This window comes from Diabrotica virgifera, chromosome 9, assembly GCF_917563875.1.
Source record: "Diabrotica virgifera virgifera chromosome 9, PGI_DIABVI_V3a".
Classification (NCBI taxonomy): domain Eukaryota; kingdom Metazoa; phylum Arthropoda; class Insecta; order Coleoptera; family Chrysomelidae; genus Diabrotica; species Diabrotica virgifera.
The window spans coordinates 84,300,742-84,321,209 of record NC_065451.1 but is presented as its reverse complement, the minus strand read 5'-3'; the positions used below and the strand labels follow the sequence as shown (position 1 = coordinate 84,321,209).

The 20,468-nt window shown below is 32.2% G+C and overlaps 1 protein-coding gene across 1 annotated transcript; it reads left to right on the top strand.

The window, feature by feature from the left end:
• The first annotated feature begins 18,108 nt into the window (after positions 1-18,108).
• On the top strand, positions 18,109-20,213 carry LOC114341036 (uncharacterized). The gene is made up of 4 exons (XM_028291825.1): positions 18,109-18,248; positions 18,345-18,503; positions 19,190-19,408; positions 20,063-20,213. Exons 1-4 carry the CDS (start codon positions 18,109-18,111, stop codon positions 20,211-20,213), a joined length of 669 nt encoding a protein of 222 aa, XP_028147626.1.
• The last annotated feature ends 255 nt before the right edge of the window (positions 20,214-20,468 follow it).

Here is a 20,468-nt window from a genome sequence, read left to right as displayed (position 1 = left end):
AAACACAAGCAGAAAAAAGCTTATTCTGGCGCCCCCCCCCCCAACAGGGGCGCCCGCCTGCAGTGCATCCCTTGCAGGCCCGTTATCGCCGGCCCTGAAATTTCTAGACAAAACATAACAGAAATTTTAAATCTTATTTAACAAAACAAAAACAACTTTGACATTTATTAATGTCAAAGGAACAAAATTGGGAACAAAAAAATTGAAGAAAATTGCTCCATGGGAAGCCGAGAAAATACAATTTTTTTTTAACGTATACCGATTTTGAACGTTGACATTCCATTTTCTCCAACCTGATGTTTTATTGAAATTTTGGTATTTTTGGTATTTTTCACTCGTAATACCGATAGTTTTTATTATTATAATATATGTTATGAGTAGTGTTGCCAGGTCCGATTTGTTTTTAATCGGGACATAAGCAAAACCAAATCGGGATTTAGGGTTGTAGATCGGGACAAATAAACAACAATAGCCCAGTAAATGACAGTTTTGGAGTGTAATTTTCAGAGTCAACTCCGAATTGCATGAAAATCTGGTTTTAGGTTCTACTTACTGTCTACTTCAAAGTTTAACTTGTACCGTTGGTTGCTTTTACTTGGGTGGTGACTATGAGTCTTTTGACGATATGAAAATTTGTGCGGAGAAAGAGAACCGAAATAGAAAGGTGATGATTCGAAAATTACCATCCTATTATGTATATCTTCGCCGTACTAAACTTTGACCGGTTGTATCTCAGGAACCAATCATCGCAATTAAACAGTTTTTCTTTTAAAAGAAGCGCCCTGTCGCTTTCTTTCCAAGACCGTTTTCATAATTTAATTTAATTTAATATTTTCCGAGATATTATATTTGTTTATAAGGCAAAAAATGGTTTATAATTTTAAAATATTCCTAAGGCCGCTCAAATAGTCCAATTTCAATTCTGTAAAGTACATTAGATAGGTATAGTGCCATTTTATACAAAAATCATAGTTATTCTTATGCATTTTAATTATTGTGGTTATTATGGCGACCCTAAATTTTTAATTAACAATTTAATTGTTGCTAAACTGTAAAAGCTCTTTTGGTAGATAGATCTATTTATTGATAAATTATTACTAACCTAAAATTTTAGTTGAAATTAAAAATTTTGTTGAAAAAAACCCGCATTTTCCGAAAAAAAATTTCGTCGAAGTAAATCGAGAAAAATCTGTCTCTATGCAGAATTTCATTACGGTGAATTTTTATTTGGGTGTTTTTGGTGTAAAGTTAAAATCTTTGGAGTTGTAGTGCAAAGATTGAAAAAACACGATTTTCGGGCGCCATTTTGTTTATAGAAAAGTAGCACACTGTCTGTGGACTTTGCGTACCTATATTATTAATATATACGATCATAAGATTCGATTCCAGCAATAAAATTGCTAATAAATAACTTTTCCCAAAAATTGCTTATTCTTCGATAATCTGCCCAGACTATTCTTGCAGTTCTCAAATTTAAATATTCTACTAAGAAAGAGCCATCCACATATATGTGAAGAATTGGTTGACAGCAAGCAGCGTGAGAACGATTCGTTAATACTTGAAGAAGTGGTTGATAGAGCGGATCACGGGAATAACGTTTCTTCAATATCATTTGAAAAACCGGTTGAAAGAGAGAAGCGCGAGAAGGACGAATCTCTAATAATACAGAAACTCTTAAATTATGATAATAAACAAAAAAGTGAACATCAAGTGGAGAAGGAAAGTGAAAAGGGGCAACAGACAAGCAGCAGTTCTGTAGCTAAAAGGATATCATCTCTTGTTTTAGAAGAGAAGGTAATACCTCAATTAAATTACGATCATCATCGTCATTCAACCCGGATCTATCCACTGCTGGATATAGGTATCCCTCAGTATTTTCCATGCATTTCTGTTTTGTGCTGTTTGCATCCAATTTTTGTCGATCCGTTTTATTTCTTCAGACCATCTGGTTGGCGGACGACCTCTACTTCGATATGCTTCTTGTATTGGTCTCCAGTGTATTATTTGCTGTCTCCATCTGTTATCCGACATTCTAGCTATGTGTCCAGCCCAGTTCCACTTTAGTATGGCATCCGTCACTCCTCTTCTCCGTTTTATCTCCCTGTTCGTAATTCGATTCCTACGAGAAATGCCTAACATTGAGGCTCCATTCCATGGCTTTAAATTACGATATAAGCAGTATAATATGGCGTCCAAAACAATTTGGTACTTTACGTTTTCCTAAACTCCAATAATTGTCAACTAACAATCTGTGAGAAAGCCTATAACGTAAGGAAAGAAGCAGAATTGATTTTAATCCATTAGACATGACATACCCTGGTAAGTTTGTTTTGTCGTTTACGGCTCGTAAGACGGTTTTTTGTGTCCAACAAAACAAACCAAACTCAGCTGCATGTATAAAAAGCCTATCTGACAAGTCGTAAATGACGAAATAACTTGGTCACAAGATTTTGTGTCTAATATGTTAAAATCAATTATGATTATTTTTTTAATGTTAGTTCACTTAAATCTTTCCTATTTCTTTTAACGTGTTCGATTCATTGTACATTTTTTTAGCCACTTGTTGAAAAAATTACAAAGATCCAAGGGATTTTTGCTTCTATTGCGAAAAGGATGTACAATCTCATTTTGCTAGACATATTTCTAAATGGCACTCAGAAGAAATTGAGGTAGTTAAAATATTATGCCATAAAGTTAATTTGAAAGAGAGACGATTGGCTTTATCAAACTAAGGAAGGGAAATTTTATCAGAAATCGGGCAGACGCCGCATTAAGACATGTTAAAGGACAAACCTTACTGATAAGTCGTCAAGTGCAGATAAATATCTACCGTGCAAGTATTGTTTGGGATACTATAATAAAAAATGTTTACTTAGGCATACCAAAATTTGTCCGTCTAATAATTATGATAAGGATAATAATAGAAGACAAACGTCCCAAAGCGACGGACAAACTACTTTGTTTCTACACCATTTTCTTAAACATGACGATTTATTAAAATCAAAAAAAAAATTTCAGGATGCACGCAGATGACATAAATATTATTGCCAAAAAAAAATCCCTTAATTTGTCAGTATACATATTTGTACATAAAAGGCCGTCAAAGTAACGGCAATATGGATTTGGTAAGAAAGAATATGCGAAGACTTGAAAAACTCTTACACTTTGCAAGACTACAAAATCCAGAGATTAAGAAACTTATAGGTATTCTTCGCCTAAAGCATTTTCAACTAATAATTTCTGGAGTTAATAAACTGGCAAAATATAATCCAGAAACAGAAAATTATGAGTCACCAACGTTGGCCATAAATTTTGGGACACTTATAAAAAAATCTTGCGACTTAGCAGATATTAATCTTGTTCAGATTGAGGACACAAGCGATGAGAGAAAAGACCTTAAAATATTAAAAAATCGGATAATGTCTAGGTAATGGGAACGGCAATTGGAAGGTGGAAACACAAAAAAAATCTTATGTATGTCTTTGTACTCACTTTATAATGCTAAAAAAATCACGGCTTCCGAATTTCCATGCATATTTTTTCTATAATTCTCATTTAAAATTCTGTTTTTAACATGAATTTTCAAATATATCCTCCATCTTGATTGTTCTGTCCTTAATGTCATGTCACTTTTCTACCAATGTTGCCATATTTTCAAAAATATTGTCTTGCAAAATTTTGTGAAAATGTAAAAAAACAATATAATTTTGAAAAAACTACATATTATTTTGTTTTAATTTTGTCTTCATCAGTTATGCTTATATTAGTTTCGGTTAGTTTAGGTTAGGTTTGGTCAGGTTATGTTTTAGTCACTAAGAAATATTTAAAAGGTAATAAGTCACTTTAATTTTCAGTTACTAACTTCTTTATATATTATTTTTGATTAATTTGGGTTAGGTTTGGTCAGGTTATGTTTTAGTCGGTATATTGTGATTGCACGCAGCGGTCAAATACCTCCTGGGGTACTCTACACTCTAATACCCGAAAGTTAGGTTTGGACCGAAGGGTTAGGTCTTCCTCCTTTGAAAATTGTACTGTATAATATATAATATATTAATTTTTTAAAATTAGCAAAATTTCCGTTCAAAACGAATAAGAAGTAAATTAAAACTTAGACACCCTGTTGAGAACCCTGACCGCTGCGCACAATTGCAATCTGCCCGTTTTAGTCATTCTAGAATATTATTATAAAAACGGTACTTTATATTTATATTTAAATTATTACAAAATTTTGCAAGAAATAATATTTTTTGAAAATATGGCAACATTGGTAGAAAAGTGACATGGCATTAACAAGGAAACAATCAAGATGGAGGGATATATTTGAAAATTTATGTTAAAAAAGGAATTTTTAAATGAGAATTGAACTAATTATAGAAAAAATATGCATTGAAATACACGTATCGTATTTTTAAGAGCATTATTAAGTGAGTACAAAGGCATACATAATAAAATTTCTCTAATTTCACCTCAAATTTAGCATGCTCAAATTTAGCATGCACTTTTCCTAGACTTTTACCAAAAAATCTTATAGAATCCCAATGGTGCAATGAAGTTTCTGCACAAGCATGTACCAATTTCAATCAGAATAAATGGAACAAGGAAGAACTTCTGCCGCTTACTAACGACCTCAAGAAACTTAACATTTTTTTGCAAACAACTGCAGAAGAATTATTTGACAAATTGAAATCAGATGAGTATGATTTTAAGACTTATAATTCATTAAAAGACACACTGTATGCGCAAGTCATTCTTCTTAACAGACGAAGACCAGCAGAGGTGGCTCAGCTAAAGATCCAAACGTTTAAATGTATTAATTTAGGGGGTGAAAATGATACCGAATTCGAAAAATGTTTAACTCAAGCTGAAAAATGTTTATTAAAAACTTACAGTCGTTTAGTTATAAGAGGTAAGCGTGGAAGAGAAGTAACCATGTTGTTATCACTATGAATGAAAATGCATTTCGATTATATTTTACACTGTAGAAATAACTTTGTAATTGAAAGTGACTTTGTATTTCACACCACTGGAAGAGGATTTGTTGATGGAACTAAAATTATTCATAAATATGCCAAGAAATGTCAGTTAGAGAGACCTGCGAGTATAACAGCAACAAAACTTCGAAAGCATTTGGCCACCATTACTCAACTTCTCCAATTGTACAATAATGATATGGAGCAATTAAGCAAATTCATGGGACACACATTACAAACGCATTGCAATTATTATCGTTTGTCTGAAAAAGTATATATCAAACTGCTAAAATTTCTAAACTTTTACTTTTAATGATGGAAGGAGCTGAAAAATACAAAGGTAAAACTTTAGACGAAATTGACATTAACTTACATCCTCTCTCTGACGCGCAAGGTGAAGAAATGGAAAATATATATTGGATGATAATCTAAACGCCGATTACCAGATTCCATCTACTTCAGCTAACTTAAATAATAATAAAGAACCACCAAAAAAAAGGGCCACTTAAAAAAGAAAATCTTTATTGATAGGAGACAACCATGGACAAAGCAACAAAAAAGCATTATCGCAGAATATTTTTCCGACCATATTAAAAACAGAAAGCCTCCCGTTGAGGTAGAAGTGCATCAACTTATTGGAGTGTCGAGGTATTTAAAGAAAGAAAATGCACAAGTATCAAAGCTATCGTTTATAATATATGTATAAAGGAAAACATTAAATATTAAACACTATTTTTCAAATATTTTTTAGTTGATGTTTATTTTTTTTTCACTATTTTGAAAGACATTATTGTTTTATTTTTGATCTGTATCACATTATTCTTACGCTTGCAGGCAATTGAAATTGCCATTACTTAAGCTATAATCAATAATAAAATCAAGTAATGTACAAATGTACCTACTTTTGACAATAAATTATTGTACTGAATACTTTCCTGATTTATTCCTTTTTTGTTAATCTGGATAAATTGCTGTCAACATAGGTACGTCATATTTTTAACATTCATTTCATTATAAGAACTGGAACCTGGAACGTATAGTTTATAGTAATATGATGCTGCCATCGCTGTTAATTCGGTGGGACATAATATCGTTTTGCAATATTATGATGGGTTCGCCTTCTTTATGATATTCATTATGTGGGACGGATCTTTTGCAGTAATGTGATACCTTCGCCGACAAGTTTTTTACTGTTTAAAACCCTTTTTTAACTAATGAGTTTTATATTAGGTATTATTTTTAAATACTATGTAACGTTACTGTGCAATCCACTATGTAATTCATTTTTTTGCATTTTTAAACATTTGTTGTTGTTGAGATACGGAGGAAATAAACGGACGTAAGCTTCTTAACTAGTTATGACAGGTGACGTAATAGTGACAGATGACGTTACAGAGCCACTGTGACCAATAATTTTAAATGGGACCTTATGGCAAGTGATACCTCGTTTGAAAGGTATTTAAAATACCTATTCAGTCACACTAATTTTTTTGGGTTTAAGTTAATTTGGATTTTGGTGAATAAATTAAATAAATATAATATTGTAGTTTTGAATTTAATTAATAAAAATTCAAATGTCCGTCTATGGATTTTTTGTCAAAAAAGTTGACGTTTTTGAATTGTCTAGTAGTTTTTACGTCAACGTCAACCTGTTTGACAAGTAATCATAGGCGGAATTTTGAATTTTTATTAATTAAATGCGAAACTACAATTTTATATTTATTTCATTTATTCATCAAAATTAGCTTAAACTCAAAAAATAATTAGTATAACTGAATAGGTATTTTCAATACCTTTCAAACGAGGTATCACTTGCCATAAGGTCCCATTTAAAATTATCGGTCACAGTGGCTCTGTAACGTCATCTGTCACTATTACGTCACCTGTCATGACTAGTTAAGAAGCTTACGTCCGTTTATTTCCTCCCTCCAAATTTCACTATTATAGGTATAACCGTTCAAAAGATACGAGGGGGGGTACGGACTTTTGACTAGCACTGTATATACAGATTCGGCACTTTTTTAACTACCCTATGGGTTATTCAGTGTGTGGAACAAAGATAATACTTAATTGTTTGAATGCGAGTGAGACACAATCCACTCATGTTGTGGATCGTCTCCCCACTCCAGTCAAGTAACGAGTCTGACAGTTCGACAGTGTTGCTATTTTTCTGTTATATCATTCCTTCTAAAATATTAGTCGGATATTGAATGTAAAATAATATTTAAATCCGTTACAGTTTACTGTCGAATGAAAATTAATATTGTCCCAACAAAACTTAAATGAAGTAGTCATGTAATTGTTATTTTTTAAACGATTCCATCAATTACTTGATTAATTAACACAGAACACTGACTTTACAAATTGATGAGTGACAACAGCGCAACTTTACTAGACAGACAGCAATATTCCCCTCATTTCCCTAAAAGGCTAGGCGGGGCTTATGATTTGCTTCTATTTTTCGTATTTTCGCGTTCAACAGGTCGAATTTGAATTTCAGATTTCAGGTTCTATTGTTTACAAGCTGTTGTCACATAAGGTTGAAAATTAAAAAATAATTAACATGCCAAACGTTTATAAACGAGAAGAAAAGATCCAAATGATAAAATGGTATTATGTGGGACATTCTATTCTGACAATAATACATTTATTTATTGGTGATTTTGAAAATCGCCCAATTCCAACAAAAAAAAACAGTTCGGTCAATAATTAAAAATTTCGAAAATTTTGGTTGCATAAATAACTGTAGAAAATGTCGTCCTGCGAATCAACCACGACCGAAAGTAATTTCTGTCGAACGCGAAGCTCGCGAAATGCAAGTCTGCTTAGCTGCTGAAGAAAAGCCTTGTTCGAGCAGACAAATTGCCGACGAAGTTGACCTAAAGGAGAGAACTGTGAGGAACATTTTAAAGCGAAATGGATGCAAGTGCTATAAAGTGCAAACCACACAAGAACTTTTCCCAGACGATCATTTTAAACGTATGCAATTTTGTCAAGCTATGATTGAGAAGTCGAATGTCGACAATAACTTTTTAAAAAATATTGTGTTTACCGATGAATCTTCATTCACCATCCACAGACGTCATAATCCATCTGTCGTCCGCTATTGGTCTAAGAAAAATAAACGATTGAGTATTGCTGTGCGAACACAATACCCAAAGAAATTAAATGTGTGGACTGGACTTTATAGCGATCATATAATTGGTCCATTTTTTATTACGGGAAATCTGAATGGACGTAAGTACCTAGAATTATTGCAAAATCAGATTATTCCCGCAATTCGAAACGTCGCGCCCAACTTCGATGATGTCTGGTTTCAACAGGATGGTTGCCCAGCACACAATTCAGCCGCAGTCAGAAAGTATTTGGAACAAACATTCCCGGGACGATTAATTTCTTCTCGAGGGACAATAGAATGGCCCCCTAGATCACCAGACTTAGCACCTTTAGATTTTTATTTCTGGGGTATGCTAAAATCCAAAATATATCAGCATGAATTTGAACGAGCAGAATCCACTTTAGCAGAATTACAACAAAAAATTGTTCAGCTCTGCAGTGAGGTAGAGCCAGATCAGCTGAATGCAATGAGATCGTCATTGTATGATCGATTCGGTTTTTGTTCACTGCAAGAGGGTGGTTTGTTCGAACATTTACTTGTTTAGAATTGTTTTTGCCTTTAATTTTAATTTAATTATTTAGAATAAATTTTTCAGTTGGTTTTCTTATAAAAAAATATTTTTTTAAAATGACTTTAATTTTAATTTCATTATTTAGAATAAATTTTTCAGTTGGTTTTCTTATAAAAAAATATTTTTTTAAAATGACTTTAATTTAATTATTTAGAATTGTTATTGTTATGTTGGTTATATTTTTATAAAAAAAGTACTTATTTTGTTATTTAGATTAAAATTTTTTTTGGGGGATAAATGGGTAGAATGCGAAAACATGGAGTTGATTCCAGTTTACTCCAATTAGCCTCTTCTACTCAAATCCGACTCTCACCTTCACGTTGGTGTCCCCTGTTAACCGAGCAACCCAACCTAGAGATCCGGTATCCAAGCCCGGGTGGAAAGTTGGGTCGGGAACTGACGAGAGCGGGTGAAATGGCCCTCCTAAAAGGAGGTTTGGGGTTGGGTTAACTACCCAACTCCGTAAAAATCCATAGTTACGAAATCTAAAGTTGAAAATGCTGGACGGAAATCTCGACGACGACCTGTATGCAACGAAATAAGGACAAATGTTAAATTGTATGAAGCCATAGATGAATTCCACATCCCTGATAAACTGATAATATTGGTTAAAGCTACAATGCGTAAAGTTGTTTGTAACAATGGCGTTTGAATCGCATGTTGGGCTGCGACCGGGAGATGCGCTGGTGTGTCTCATTTTCAACATAGCTCTGGAAAAGTCGGTCAGAAATGCCCGAATAGACAACGGAGGAAATATTTTTAATAAATCATCTCAAATTTTGGCATATGTAGATGACGTGGCCCTAGTTTCCCGACAACACGCAAGCTAGAAGAAATGTATACACCTCAAATGCCTCAAAAAATATAGGGCTGCAAGTAAACGAGGAGAAAACTAAGACGATGGCATCAACACCCAACAATAGAGCCAGAAACATCGGTCACCAATTCACTGTTGATAACTCTACCTTTCTTTAAAGCGGTGGACAAATTCACATACTTAGGCACCCTGATCGCCAAAGAGAACGTCATGACGGAAGAAATCAAGCGAAGGATACCTACAACATTTTTGTTCAATTTATTAGATAATATTTTGTATTTTGACAACGACATTCGAAGTAGGAGTTTTTTAAGTTAAATTGTGGCTTATTTCCCATTTAGAATAATAAATTACATAAGTAAATGCCACAAAAAATAGAAGCTTTTTATTAGATAGAACAATAGAAAAAATAGAACAACGTTTTAGGTGAAATATGTTTTAAATACGTATCCATAAACTTTAAAAATAATAATCCATTCGTAAATACCGCGTAGATATGCATAGAAAGCTTCAAGGATCTGCAATCGTGCAGGTAGTTAGTTTCATTCGGTTCCCTTGGCGCGATGCGGACCCTTAAGTCACATATCGCACCGGCAGAGGATATCGGACTGAACTGAAGTTTATTTTGGCAGACGGGCGTGGCTTATTTTGCTACGAATTGAGGGGAATAACGCGTAATTGCCACGCATCAATTCCTTAAGTCAATATTCTTTGTTAACTAATTAAGTAATTAATAGAATCGCTTAGAAAATAACTATTACATTGCTACTTTATTTAAGTTTTTTTTGTGACAATATTAATTTTAATTCTACAATGAACTCTAGTGGAATTAAATATTATTTTACTCTTATGTATCTCACTAATATTTTAGAAGGAAAGATGTAACAGAAATGTAGCAACACTGTTTCAAGATCAAACCCACTCATTCGAGATCGTGGCTGCATCTCACTTGTATTCACACAATTAAATATTATCTTTATTCCACACACTGAATAACCCATAGGGTAGTTAAAAAAGTGCCGAATCTGTATATATATATATATATATATATATATATATATATATATATATATATATATATATATATATATATATATATATATATATATGTTCGGAAAGGTTTCCGCGGTGAATACAATGAAACTTAAAGCTAAAATCAATATCAACAAAAGAATTAATATTAAAATTAAACTCACCAGGCTTCCGGGTTGAACCGCGTCGTTGGTTTCTAGGCCGAGCTTTCGACGTCCTCTCTGACGTCATCTTCAGGGCTTCCGGGGTCTCAGTCTCCTGAGGCTCCAGACACTACACACACTACTCACTACTTCACTACTCACTGCAATACTGTTGTTGCTGACGCTGGGGCGGTCATTTATACCGTGGACTGATGTGACTGACGTGGCTGTCGATGACGTGGCGGAGTGGGAATTAGCGCGAAGACTATTTGGAGTGGCGCGAAGATTTTTGACGGCGGGAATTGTATTTGTAGATGGCCTAGCTCGGCCTAGAAACCAACGACGCGGTTCAACCCGGAAGCCTGGTGAGTTTAATTTTAATATTAATTCTTTTGTTGATATTGATTTTAGCTTTAAGTTTCATATATATATATATATATATATATATATATATATATATATATATATATATATATATATACAGAGAGAGTCTGTAAAGTGGAATAAATTCAATATCTCAAATACTAATTGTTTTTTGGAAAATGCTCAGATCCGTCGATTAGTATTTCAAATTGTCCTTTTTGACATTCAATAATAATGTATACAGGGTGTCCCAATTTAGAGATATGACGTCATCGTCGATTTTCTTAAATGGCAACACTGTCATTTTGATAGCTAATTTGATAGGGTTTGTAAAGTTATACATAACTGCAAAATATCAAATTTTTATTCTCTACCATTTACAAGATAATAGAAAATAACAAAGTTATATCTGTAATTTGGAATATATTCAATAATTAAAATACTAACTGTTTTTTTGAAAAATGCTCAGACCCGTCGATTAGTATATCAAATTGTCCTTTTTGACATATAATAATAATGTATACAGGGTGTCCCAATTTAGAGATATGACGTCATCCTTGATTTTCTTAAATGGCAACACTGTCATTTTGATAGCTATTTTGATAGGGTGTGTAAAGTTATACACAACTGCAAAATTTCAAATTTGTATTCTCTGCCATTTAGATGACAATAAAAAATAACAAAGTTATGAAAAAGAAGTAATCAACTAATAATTGAATTTAATTATTTCAATAAATTAAGCAAAAACTCATAATGTTGCCCTCAATTATTGTCAAATTGTCAATGGGCAACGTTATGAGCATTTGCTTAATTGAAATAAATAAATTCAATTATTATTTGATTACTTCTTGTTCTTCATAACTTTGTTATTTTTTATTATCTTGTAAATGGTAGGGAATAAAATTTTGAAATTTTTCAGATGTGTATAACTTTACACATCAAAATAGCTATCAAAATGATAGTGTTGCCATTTAAGAAAATCAACGATGACGTCATATCTCTAAATTGGGACACCCTGTATACATTATTATTATATGTCAAAAATGACAATTTGATATACTAATCGACGGGTCTGAGCATTTTTCAAAAAAACAGTTAGTATTTTAATTATTGAATATATTCCAAATTACAGATATAACTTTGTTATTTTCTATTATCTTGTAAATGGTAGAGAATAAAAATTTGATATTTTGCAGTTATGTATAACTTTACAAACCCTTTCACATTAGCTATCAAAATGACAGTGTTGCCATTTAAGAAAATCGACGATGACGTCATATCTCTAAATTGGGTAAATATATATATATATATATATATATATATATATATATATATATATATATATATATATATATATATATATATATATATATATATATATATATATATATTACATCCTACTATTCCTATGGACTCAAACCATACCGCAACCTTACAGCCTCTCCTATTTAGAGGTGTATATAATATTTTAGATATCGAATATATTGAATCTAGTGACAAAACATTCTAAATGCACAAATTTTCATTTTGATAAGATTAAATTCAATATATACTGTTCCGTTCGGTTCTTTTATCATTAGCACCTCATTACGACGTTCTATTTTTACAGCCTCATTAGTATAATTTTTATCAGGATTCTGGTATTACGGCCTCATATACACCACCTTACAGACTCATACAATGTTGTCAATTCTCTCACTGCCTATTTAGATAAATCGGGGTTTACCCTTTCAATTTGGTGTTTAAGCGAACGAAGTTATTTTGCATTTCTGGAGTGTTAAGTAATTAATATTTTAAAACAGTATATTATTTCAGTAGTCTATATTTTAAACAAACACGTATAAATGACAAAGTATTTTTATGATTTCTAAAAAGTTGAACATGATATTTTATTCAAAGGAATGATGAATTTAAGTTAGCGCAATACTTTTTTAACAATATTTGTTCTTCTGTCGTTTAGTTTCCGTCGGATAGTAATCTAAAATTCCTAATTAATATATTATAGTGAGGATATTTCGTGAAGTTTGATTGTAATTCTTCTACTTTAAGTGTAATATTATCATCCCATCTCTTTAATGGTGAATCTGTCCTTTTTTAAAATAGAGACTTATCTCGTACTACGTACTATGCTATCTTCTTCTGTTTTGCTGATGAGGCTGTTCCATTCTCTTTTTCGTTTGTTGAACTCATTTTTAATGTTGTTTATTCTGCATAGGTTTAATAGTGTTTTGCGGTTATGCTTCTTACTATTCTCATACCATTCTTCTCCAAATATCTTCTTATCGTACCTTGTTTTTGCTTTATACTTATGTCATGGTAGTTCGGATTTAGATTTGTATAATTACGTTTTTGCTTCGATTTTCAAGCATGTTTCTCTATATCGTGCCTTTAAGACACCCTGAGATTCTGCTTGCCTTTAGCATTTTTTGTTCCCTTACTTTCTCTGCAGTGTTATTATCGCTCAATAAGGATATTTCCTAATATCAACTAGTAACTAGTCGTCTTAAAGGGAAACGGAGCAAAATGCAAAATTTTGACACATAAAAATTTTCAATGTGTTTTAAATGTATTCTTTTTTTTTTCGAATCCTGAGAAAACTAATTAACATTTTTGGAAAATTTAAACGCAGAACGAAATATTACATTATTACCGAGGGCCGAAAGTCCCTGAAAACTTCTATAATATTCCTTTTAATAAGTTACAGGGATGAAAATAAAAGAGAAAATTTAGTGTGATTTTTAGTTGCAAATATTTCATTCAAAAGAAACATTTTATTTATTATAAGGGACTTTCTACCCTCGGTAATAGAGCAGTCTTTCATTCTGCGTTTAAATTTTTCAAAAATACTTATTAGTTTTCTCCGGATTCGAAAAAAATGAATACCTACATTTAAAACACATTGAAAATTTTGACATGCGTTAAAATTTTGCATTTTGCTCCGTTCCCCTTAATCGAACGAAGCTATTTCGCATGTGATGTTCCGTCTACCGACTTTTCGGCAGATCTACCGAATTTTGTACCTATCTACCGAAATACCCCTTGTATACCGATTTGAGCAAAAAATGTCATAATACACTATATTTTACTTTAAAATAAATTTAATCCATTCTTTCACAGATTTTGCTCAAGATTACAACCGCTTAGATTGACATGAAATCTGAAATGCGCATAGGAAACATTTCGAAGAAAAAAAACTATATTTATATTGCCGATATGCGCTTGTATGCCAGGGAGGAATATCACCCATTCTTGAGGGTGAAAATATTTAATCTTTAAATAACTGAGGCAATCGATGGAAAATTCAATTCATAGCAAAAAATGTTATACACACTTCTCTCGGTTAGTTAATATTTTTATTCAAGCTGGAAATTGTTGATGTCATACCTAAAAATGCATGTTTTGGGTGGTTTTTCAAAAATAACTCGCAAACAGTACATTTTAACCAAAAAGCCATAAAATACAAGTCAAAAAGAAACCTTTCAAAAATATAAATTATTTTTTTTTAATTTTTATTAGCATCTATAGAAGCCGAATTAAAACCTGATGAAGGTAAGGGTTTATTTAAATTACCCTTTAATCGAAACTTTTATTATCAAATTACGTAAATAATACGAGGTTTTTCCAAGAATTCTCACATTTTTAAAAGTATTTGATAAGATCTTTAAAACAAGCTAAGCTATACGTTATTCGGATGGAAAACACCAGAGTTATTAACAAAAAACACGATTATGTCAAAAAAAAATAAAAAAAAAATGAGGAATTATATTATCGGTTTCTCCACAAAAATGAAAATTATTCCTATTTCACATATAATTAGGTTTACTTATGTATTAACAACGTGTCTTAAAATTGTATTCAGTTTAAAATGTCTAGATTTGAAATAAACTGAATTTGTGAGTATTTTGCTGCTCGGAAATAGTTGAAATGGAGGTATTTATACGCTCCCAAAAAATTGACAGTAAAAGGTATACAGTTTTTCTACTGTAACTTCTTGAATTCTAAAAATATTTCATTGATCGAAAACTTATAATTTATTATACTGAATTATGAGTAAGTACTATAAGATCTTGAAAGTTGAACTTTTTTGAAGCCTTTAGTGTTTAAACTTTTTACACTATGTTCAAAGTTAAAATGTCAAAATATCAATTAGATTGTATCGTAGAGAAATAAATAAAGATGTGTAATAGGGGCCTTACTCTCCCCCATGTCTAACAGCTTCCTGTTTTCAGAATAGACGAGATCCATTCTTTTTTCGAAGTCAAAATTGAAATATCCAAATAAACTTCGTCAAAAGACTTCGATCCGGAAACTTGTGTTTGAGGAAAGGAACTCTACTATGAATTCTTCTTCCACATAGAAAATAAGGTTTGTTATATTTCGAAAATTTCTTCCGATGTGGCCAAAGTTTCTGGTGATATCCCATCTCTAGAAAACAAGGTTTCTATTAACATCTCTGAGGTCACCTCTGACTTCGACATTAAAATATCGTCATTATTGTCAAGTTCCTGTCGATATTTTGTCTTTCAAAAAAATATGAAAGAGATAGAAAAGTTAATAGAGGAAGCAGGGACAATAGACAAAGGAATTGAACTCATTTCAGCAGAGATAAAAGACGATAAAGCGAAATGTAAATTGGAGTCACGGTCTCGACATTTGACGGGAGCGGAGGTCCTGTTCGTATTAAGTTCCAATTTCGGACCGAAAGTCGTCATGAAACAACTACATGAATTAGTTCAAATCAGCTGCAATAGGGAATGGATGGTCCGAATAAAAAAAGGCTGAAAACCTATATCTATTGCACTTAGAGGAAATGCCTTGGATGTGCTTCAGACCATAGCCATTAGAGAGATGATTTCGAAAAGCTTAAGAACAGATTAAAAATGGCGATAGGGTCACGCACATTTTGAGTATGTCGAAGTTTAAAAATCGAAGAAAAAAAGAGATGAGGCTTTTCAAGAATATAAGGTAAATATTGCCAGGTTAGCACAATATACGTATACAACAGCTCTCAAAGACATGATGGGAAAGTTGGAAGCTCAAACATTTATTATTAAAGGTCTTCAGGATCATGGAATACAGCGAATACTGCGAATAGCTCGTCACAAGAATAGCTTCTTTGAAATGTCGTATTATGTATATGTAATAGTGAAATACATTGTTGGTGGATACCGGAGCTATCAGGGCCATTATACCACCGACAGTTATAAATAGTGGTAAGAAACTTTTACCAACGAAGTTGCGACTGCGGACTGCCACAGGTAAAATTTTAATACCCACGGAGAAACGCAGATATAATTAAGAATTGGGAAAAAAGGTCGTCCATACTGTCAAAGTTGCTGACATCGAAGAGGATTTTATATTAGAAATGGACTTAATGAATTTGCTTGGATGCCTAATGGATTGTTAATGGATCCAATGGATCCAAATTCGATCTATGTTATTTTCGAGACGGCTAGCAATATCCACTAAATGTATTGCTTGTCTCAGCTTGAAAAACCGGTGTAGGCTAATGGAATCTTTTATTAGAGAAATTCTATAGAGGGGACTCCAATACGTCCGAACTCTCGGAAACTGCAAATTGCCAATTGCGATATGGGCACCATTAAACTTTTTTATCTCTTCGAATGTGGTTGGACATATTCGTGGTATATTCTTTTGAGTTATATACAAATTAGTCATGTTCACCATCTGCTGCATTATTTCTTCTGGAATATACCTCATGAAAGAAATAATAGGAGGAGGTATTTCATAAACAGGGTCTGGAATAGGTTTATACCACTTAATATGTCTTGTTTCATATGTAACATTATTCTTCCATTTAATTTTAGATTTTTCAGTGAGGTCATATGTTTTGTGAAAGCCTTCTATTTCTTGTTTTAGATCATCAACATTTTCTTCTAGTTCCGTTTCATTTTCATTTGGTATTTCTGAGCACGTTTTGTTTACTTCTCTATTTTCTACATCATCTGCAACCGGGACTGAAAACATGTTATCTTTGACAGTTGTGTTTTCTTCTTCATTGTCAGACTTCTCGTCAGACAACAACGGAATCTCTGAGTCGTCATCATTTTCTAAATAGTACAAAAGTTCTTGTTCAGTAAGGGGCTTTCTGTTTTTCGACGTTTCCTAAACTAAAAAAGATACCATAACTATCTAAATTTACATTCAAAATGCAGTAGAAATAAACAAACCAAGACACGTTAAATGCTACTAGGAGCACTGTCGAATCATATTTTACAATGTATAAACTTTGGAAATCATGATTTAGGATTTACAATGTATATACATTGTAAATTATTATTCGCGAGTGCTCCTAGTAGCATTTAACGTGTCTTGGTTTGTTTATTTCTACTGCATCTTGAATGTAAGTTTAGTAGGTATAGTAACGAGTACCTAAGTCAAAAGGTCCAAATCATAAAAATTCGATACAATTTTTAAAAACTAAATAAAAAGAATAGCACTGATGCATTATTTATTTAAGCATAAAGTCCGTTTGTCCCTGTACAGGGATATAACAAAAATACCCCCTCTATAAACACCACACTATCTTTAAATGCAAAACTGTTGATAGCTATAGCAAAAATAACTCATACTTACCAACTTAACAATATTACAGTTTTTATTTGTCAAAAAACCAGATTTTTACGTAATTATTTATGCACAAGTTTCACAGCACAGCAAATATAATTGAAACCGCTGACTTATATCATTTGAACCACGCCCATAGACGTACGCAGTCTTTTCAACGATTTAGAAAAGTTGTCGGTTGCAAGGTACAATGTGTTTTCAGCGCTTAAAAAACACAATTCTTTCATTTAATATTTTAGAAAGAGTTGTCCCTGTGGAGGGACAAATATACTACGAGGGTTCTTTTTTTAATATAAGTGGAACTGAAAGGGTTAATTAGGGCTTTACCCCAACTCAAAAAAGAATATCTGGAAATGATCCAAGATTTTCATGCGAGATGTCGCATTACTTGCTCGCAATTCTCGAGAACGATCGTTCCCTGTGCGTATTCGCTCTAAGCGTTAACCAAGTGTCAAAGAAAAATCGACCGACCTGCTCATGGTGGCAGAACATTTTTTTTTAAAATGCCGTATCATGCTAGTTGTTATGTTGTTCAATGTCAAAATACATGGAGAAACAGTGATGTGAAATACTTTTATTTTCCTCGATCCCAAAGCAAAGTAGATCAAAGGATAAAATGGATCAATGCTATTAGAAGAATTAAGTAAGTTAACCTCACTTTTCTTGTTTATACAAAGGATATTATATTATTATTATTATGTACTGTTTTATAAATTTTGTACATATATACACTTTTTAGCTCTGATAAATCCCAATGGACTCCAAAAAGTACGGATATGGTGTGTAGTGCCCATTTTATTGGAAATGTTAAATCGAGTGATCCATTGAATCCGAATTACGTTCCAACGATATTTCCAGAGGTATATAAAAGAAAAAAAAATTTTAGTGCTCAAAACAGGTAAATATTTTATATGTAACTCTATGAATATTTATAGTCTGTCCATGATTTTAACTCTTTTTAATCATATTTTGTTTCTGCAAATAGTTGAGTTAAATTGATAGCTAGTTGATGTGATTGTAGTCTAAGAAAATATTTTTTACACTGTTTTGTATTCACTGATCTTATGGAAGGCACTCTGAGCTCTACTTCAAATTTTAAAATTGGCATATAACAGCGATTTTTGACGATTCTGATAACCTTGTTCTAAAATGTAGGTAACATTTGTTCTGATAACAGTGTTTCTAGGTTTGATGTACTGACTATTTTTCACAGCTGTTCTTCATAGATCAAGACTAATTTTATTATATTTTTGTCCCTCTGGTCACAATCTTCTAAAGGGGTGGTTGTATCTTATATTTCAGTGAGATATTGTTATTATCAGCTCTAATTTATAATTGAAAATCTATTGATTTACATTGATACTTTTGACAATGTAAAGTACCTGACAAGTTTTGTACTATCTGTGAGCCAATATGTTGGTTTCTTTGTAGTTGATATCCTAGGTTATAAGAATAATTAATAGTTGCAAGAAGTTGTCTGCCGTTTCAGTTAGTGTGTTTAGTAGCAAGTAATAATTTTATTTTTGTTTACACATTGGTTTTTTAAAATTAATTTACTCATCATTATCAATGTTGTTATTTTAGGTACAAGAGATTGATGAACCGCAGAACCAGAAATATCTCAAATTTATTGGACAGAGAAAATGTTAATGAAAATGATGACTCAAATTCATCGGACCGAGAAAATGATGTTGTGGAAGTAGATGAGGAGATTAATGTTGCCCTTGACATACAGCCTGTCAGACAGACAGTTGATGTAGGATGCCAAGTATTTATGGAAGATAGTAGCAAACATAAAACATCGTATGATAATACATTTACGTGTATTAGATGATACGTTGGGAGTTGAAATCCAAACCGATATTAACTACCCAAAAAAAGTAATTATTGGTGAAAGACAACAAAACGACAAGTGTTGTGGTACAGATAGTGTTGTGATGAGTGAAAAATCAGTAAATACTGAAAATATGTTGTTCCAAGGATACAATTATATTTCAAATGAAGAACAATTATTAAATCTAACTGGAACAACATATGAAACTTTTAATGTTTTATTGAAAAGAATACCAAGTGTAAAATGTCGCAAAGTTGAGTTGTATAACAGATTGCTAATTTTTTTAATGATAATTAAGACTGGTCTCACTTTTTCAGCACTAGGAGTATTATTTTCTTTACATAGGACTACAGTGAGTAATATTTTTTTTCAACATTAAGGCATTTATGTAATGTAACGGAGGATTTTGTGTTTTGGCCAGATAAGCTAACAGTGCTAGGTACTCTACCGAGGTGTTTTAAGCCAGATTTTGAAAGCACAAGGGTTATACTAGACTGTACCGAGTTTCGTATAGAGGTTCCTTCAAGGATTGATAACAGGGTGTGGTGTTATTCCAATTATAAAAGAGTTTTTACTGCAAAAGTTTTAATTGGCATAACACCAACCGAATTTATTAGTTTTAGATCGAAAATATATGGAGGTAGAAAATCAGATTCTCAAATAAGTGTAGAGTCTGGTATTCTTGTTTTGTTAGAAGATAGGGATGTTATTTTAGCTGATAAAGGATTTCCTGAAGTGAAAGCATCAATAGATGAAAGGGGAAAAATGTCTTAATAGTGATGCCTCCATTTTTGGAATCACGAGGAGAATTTACTGCAGAGCTGCTTTTGCCGATCTTGACTTTCTAATTCTGATTTCACTGAAAACTCAACCTGATATTAGTTTAGTTCTCGATTTGTTATATTTCTTATTTGATTTAATAAAAAATTAATATAAATTCGTTTTATATTTTATTTCATAATTAGCTATCTAATGAGGGACATCTGAGTTGCTTAGCTAAATAAAAAAATTAGCAATATGCTCACGACT

Excerpts from the sequence above, each read along its gene's own strand:
- LOC114341036 (XM_028291825.1), top strand. The coding sequence starts at position 18,109 with ATGCCGTATCATGCTAGTTGTTATGTTGTTCAATGTCAAAATACATGG. Across the intron at positions 18,504-19,189 it reads AATTTTAGTGCTCAAAACAG|GTACAAGAGATTGATGAACC; the intron begins GTAAATATTTTA and ends TTGTTATTTTAG. Across the intron at positions 19,409-20,062 it reads AGTAGCAAACATAAAACATC|ATCGAAAATATATGGAGGTA; the intron begins GTATGATAATAC and ends TATTAGTTTTAG.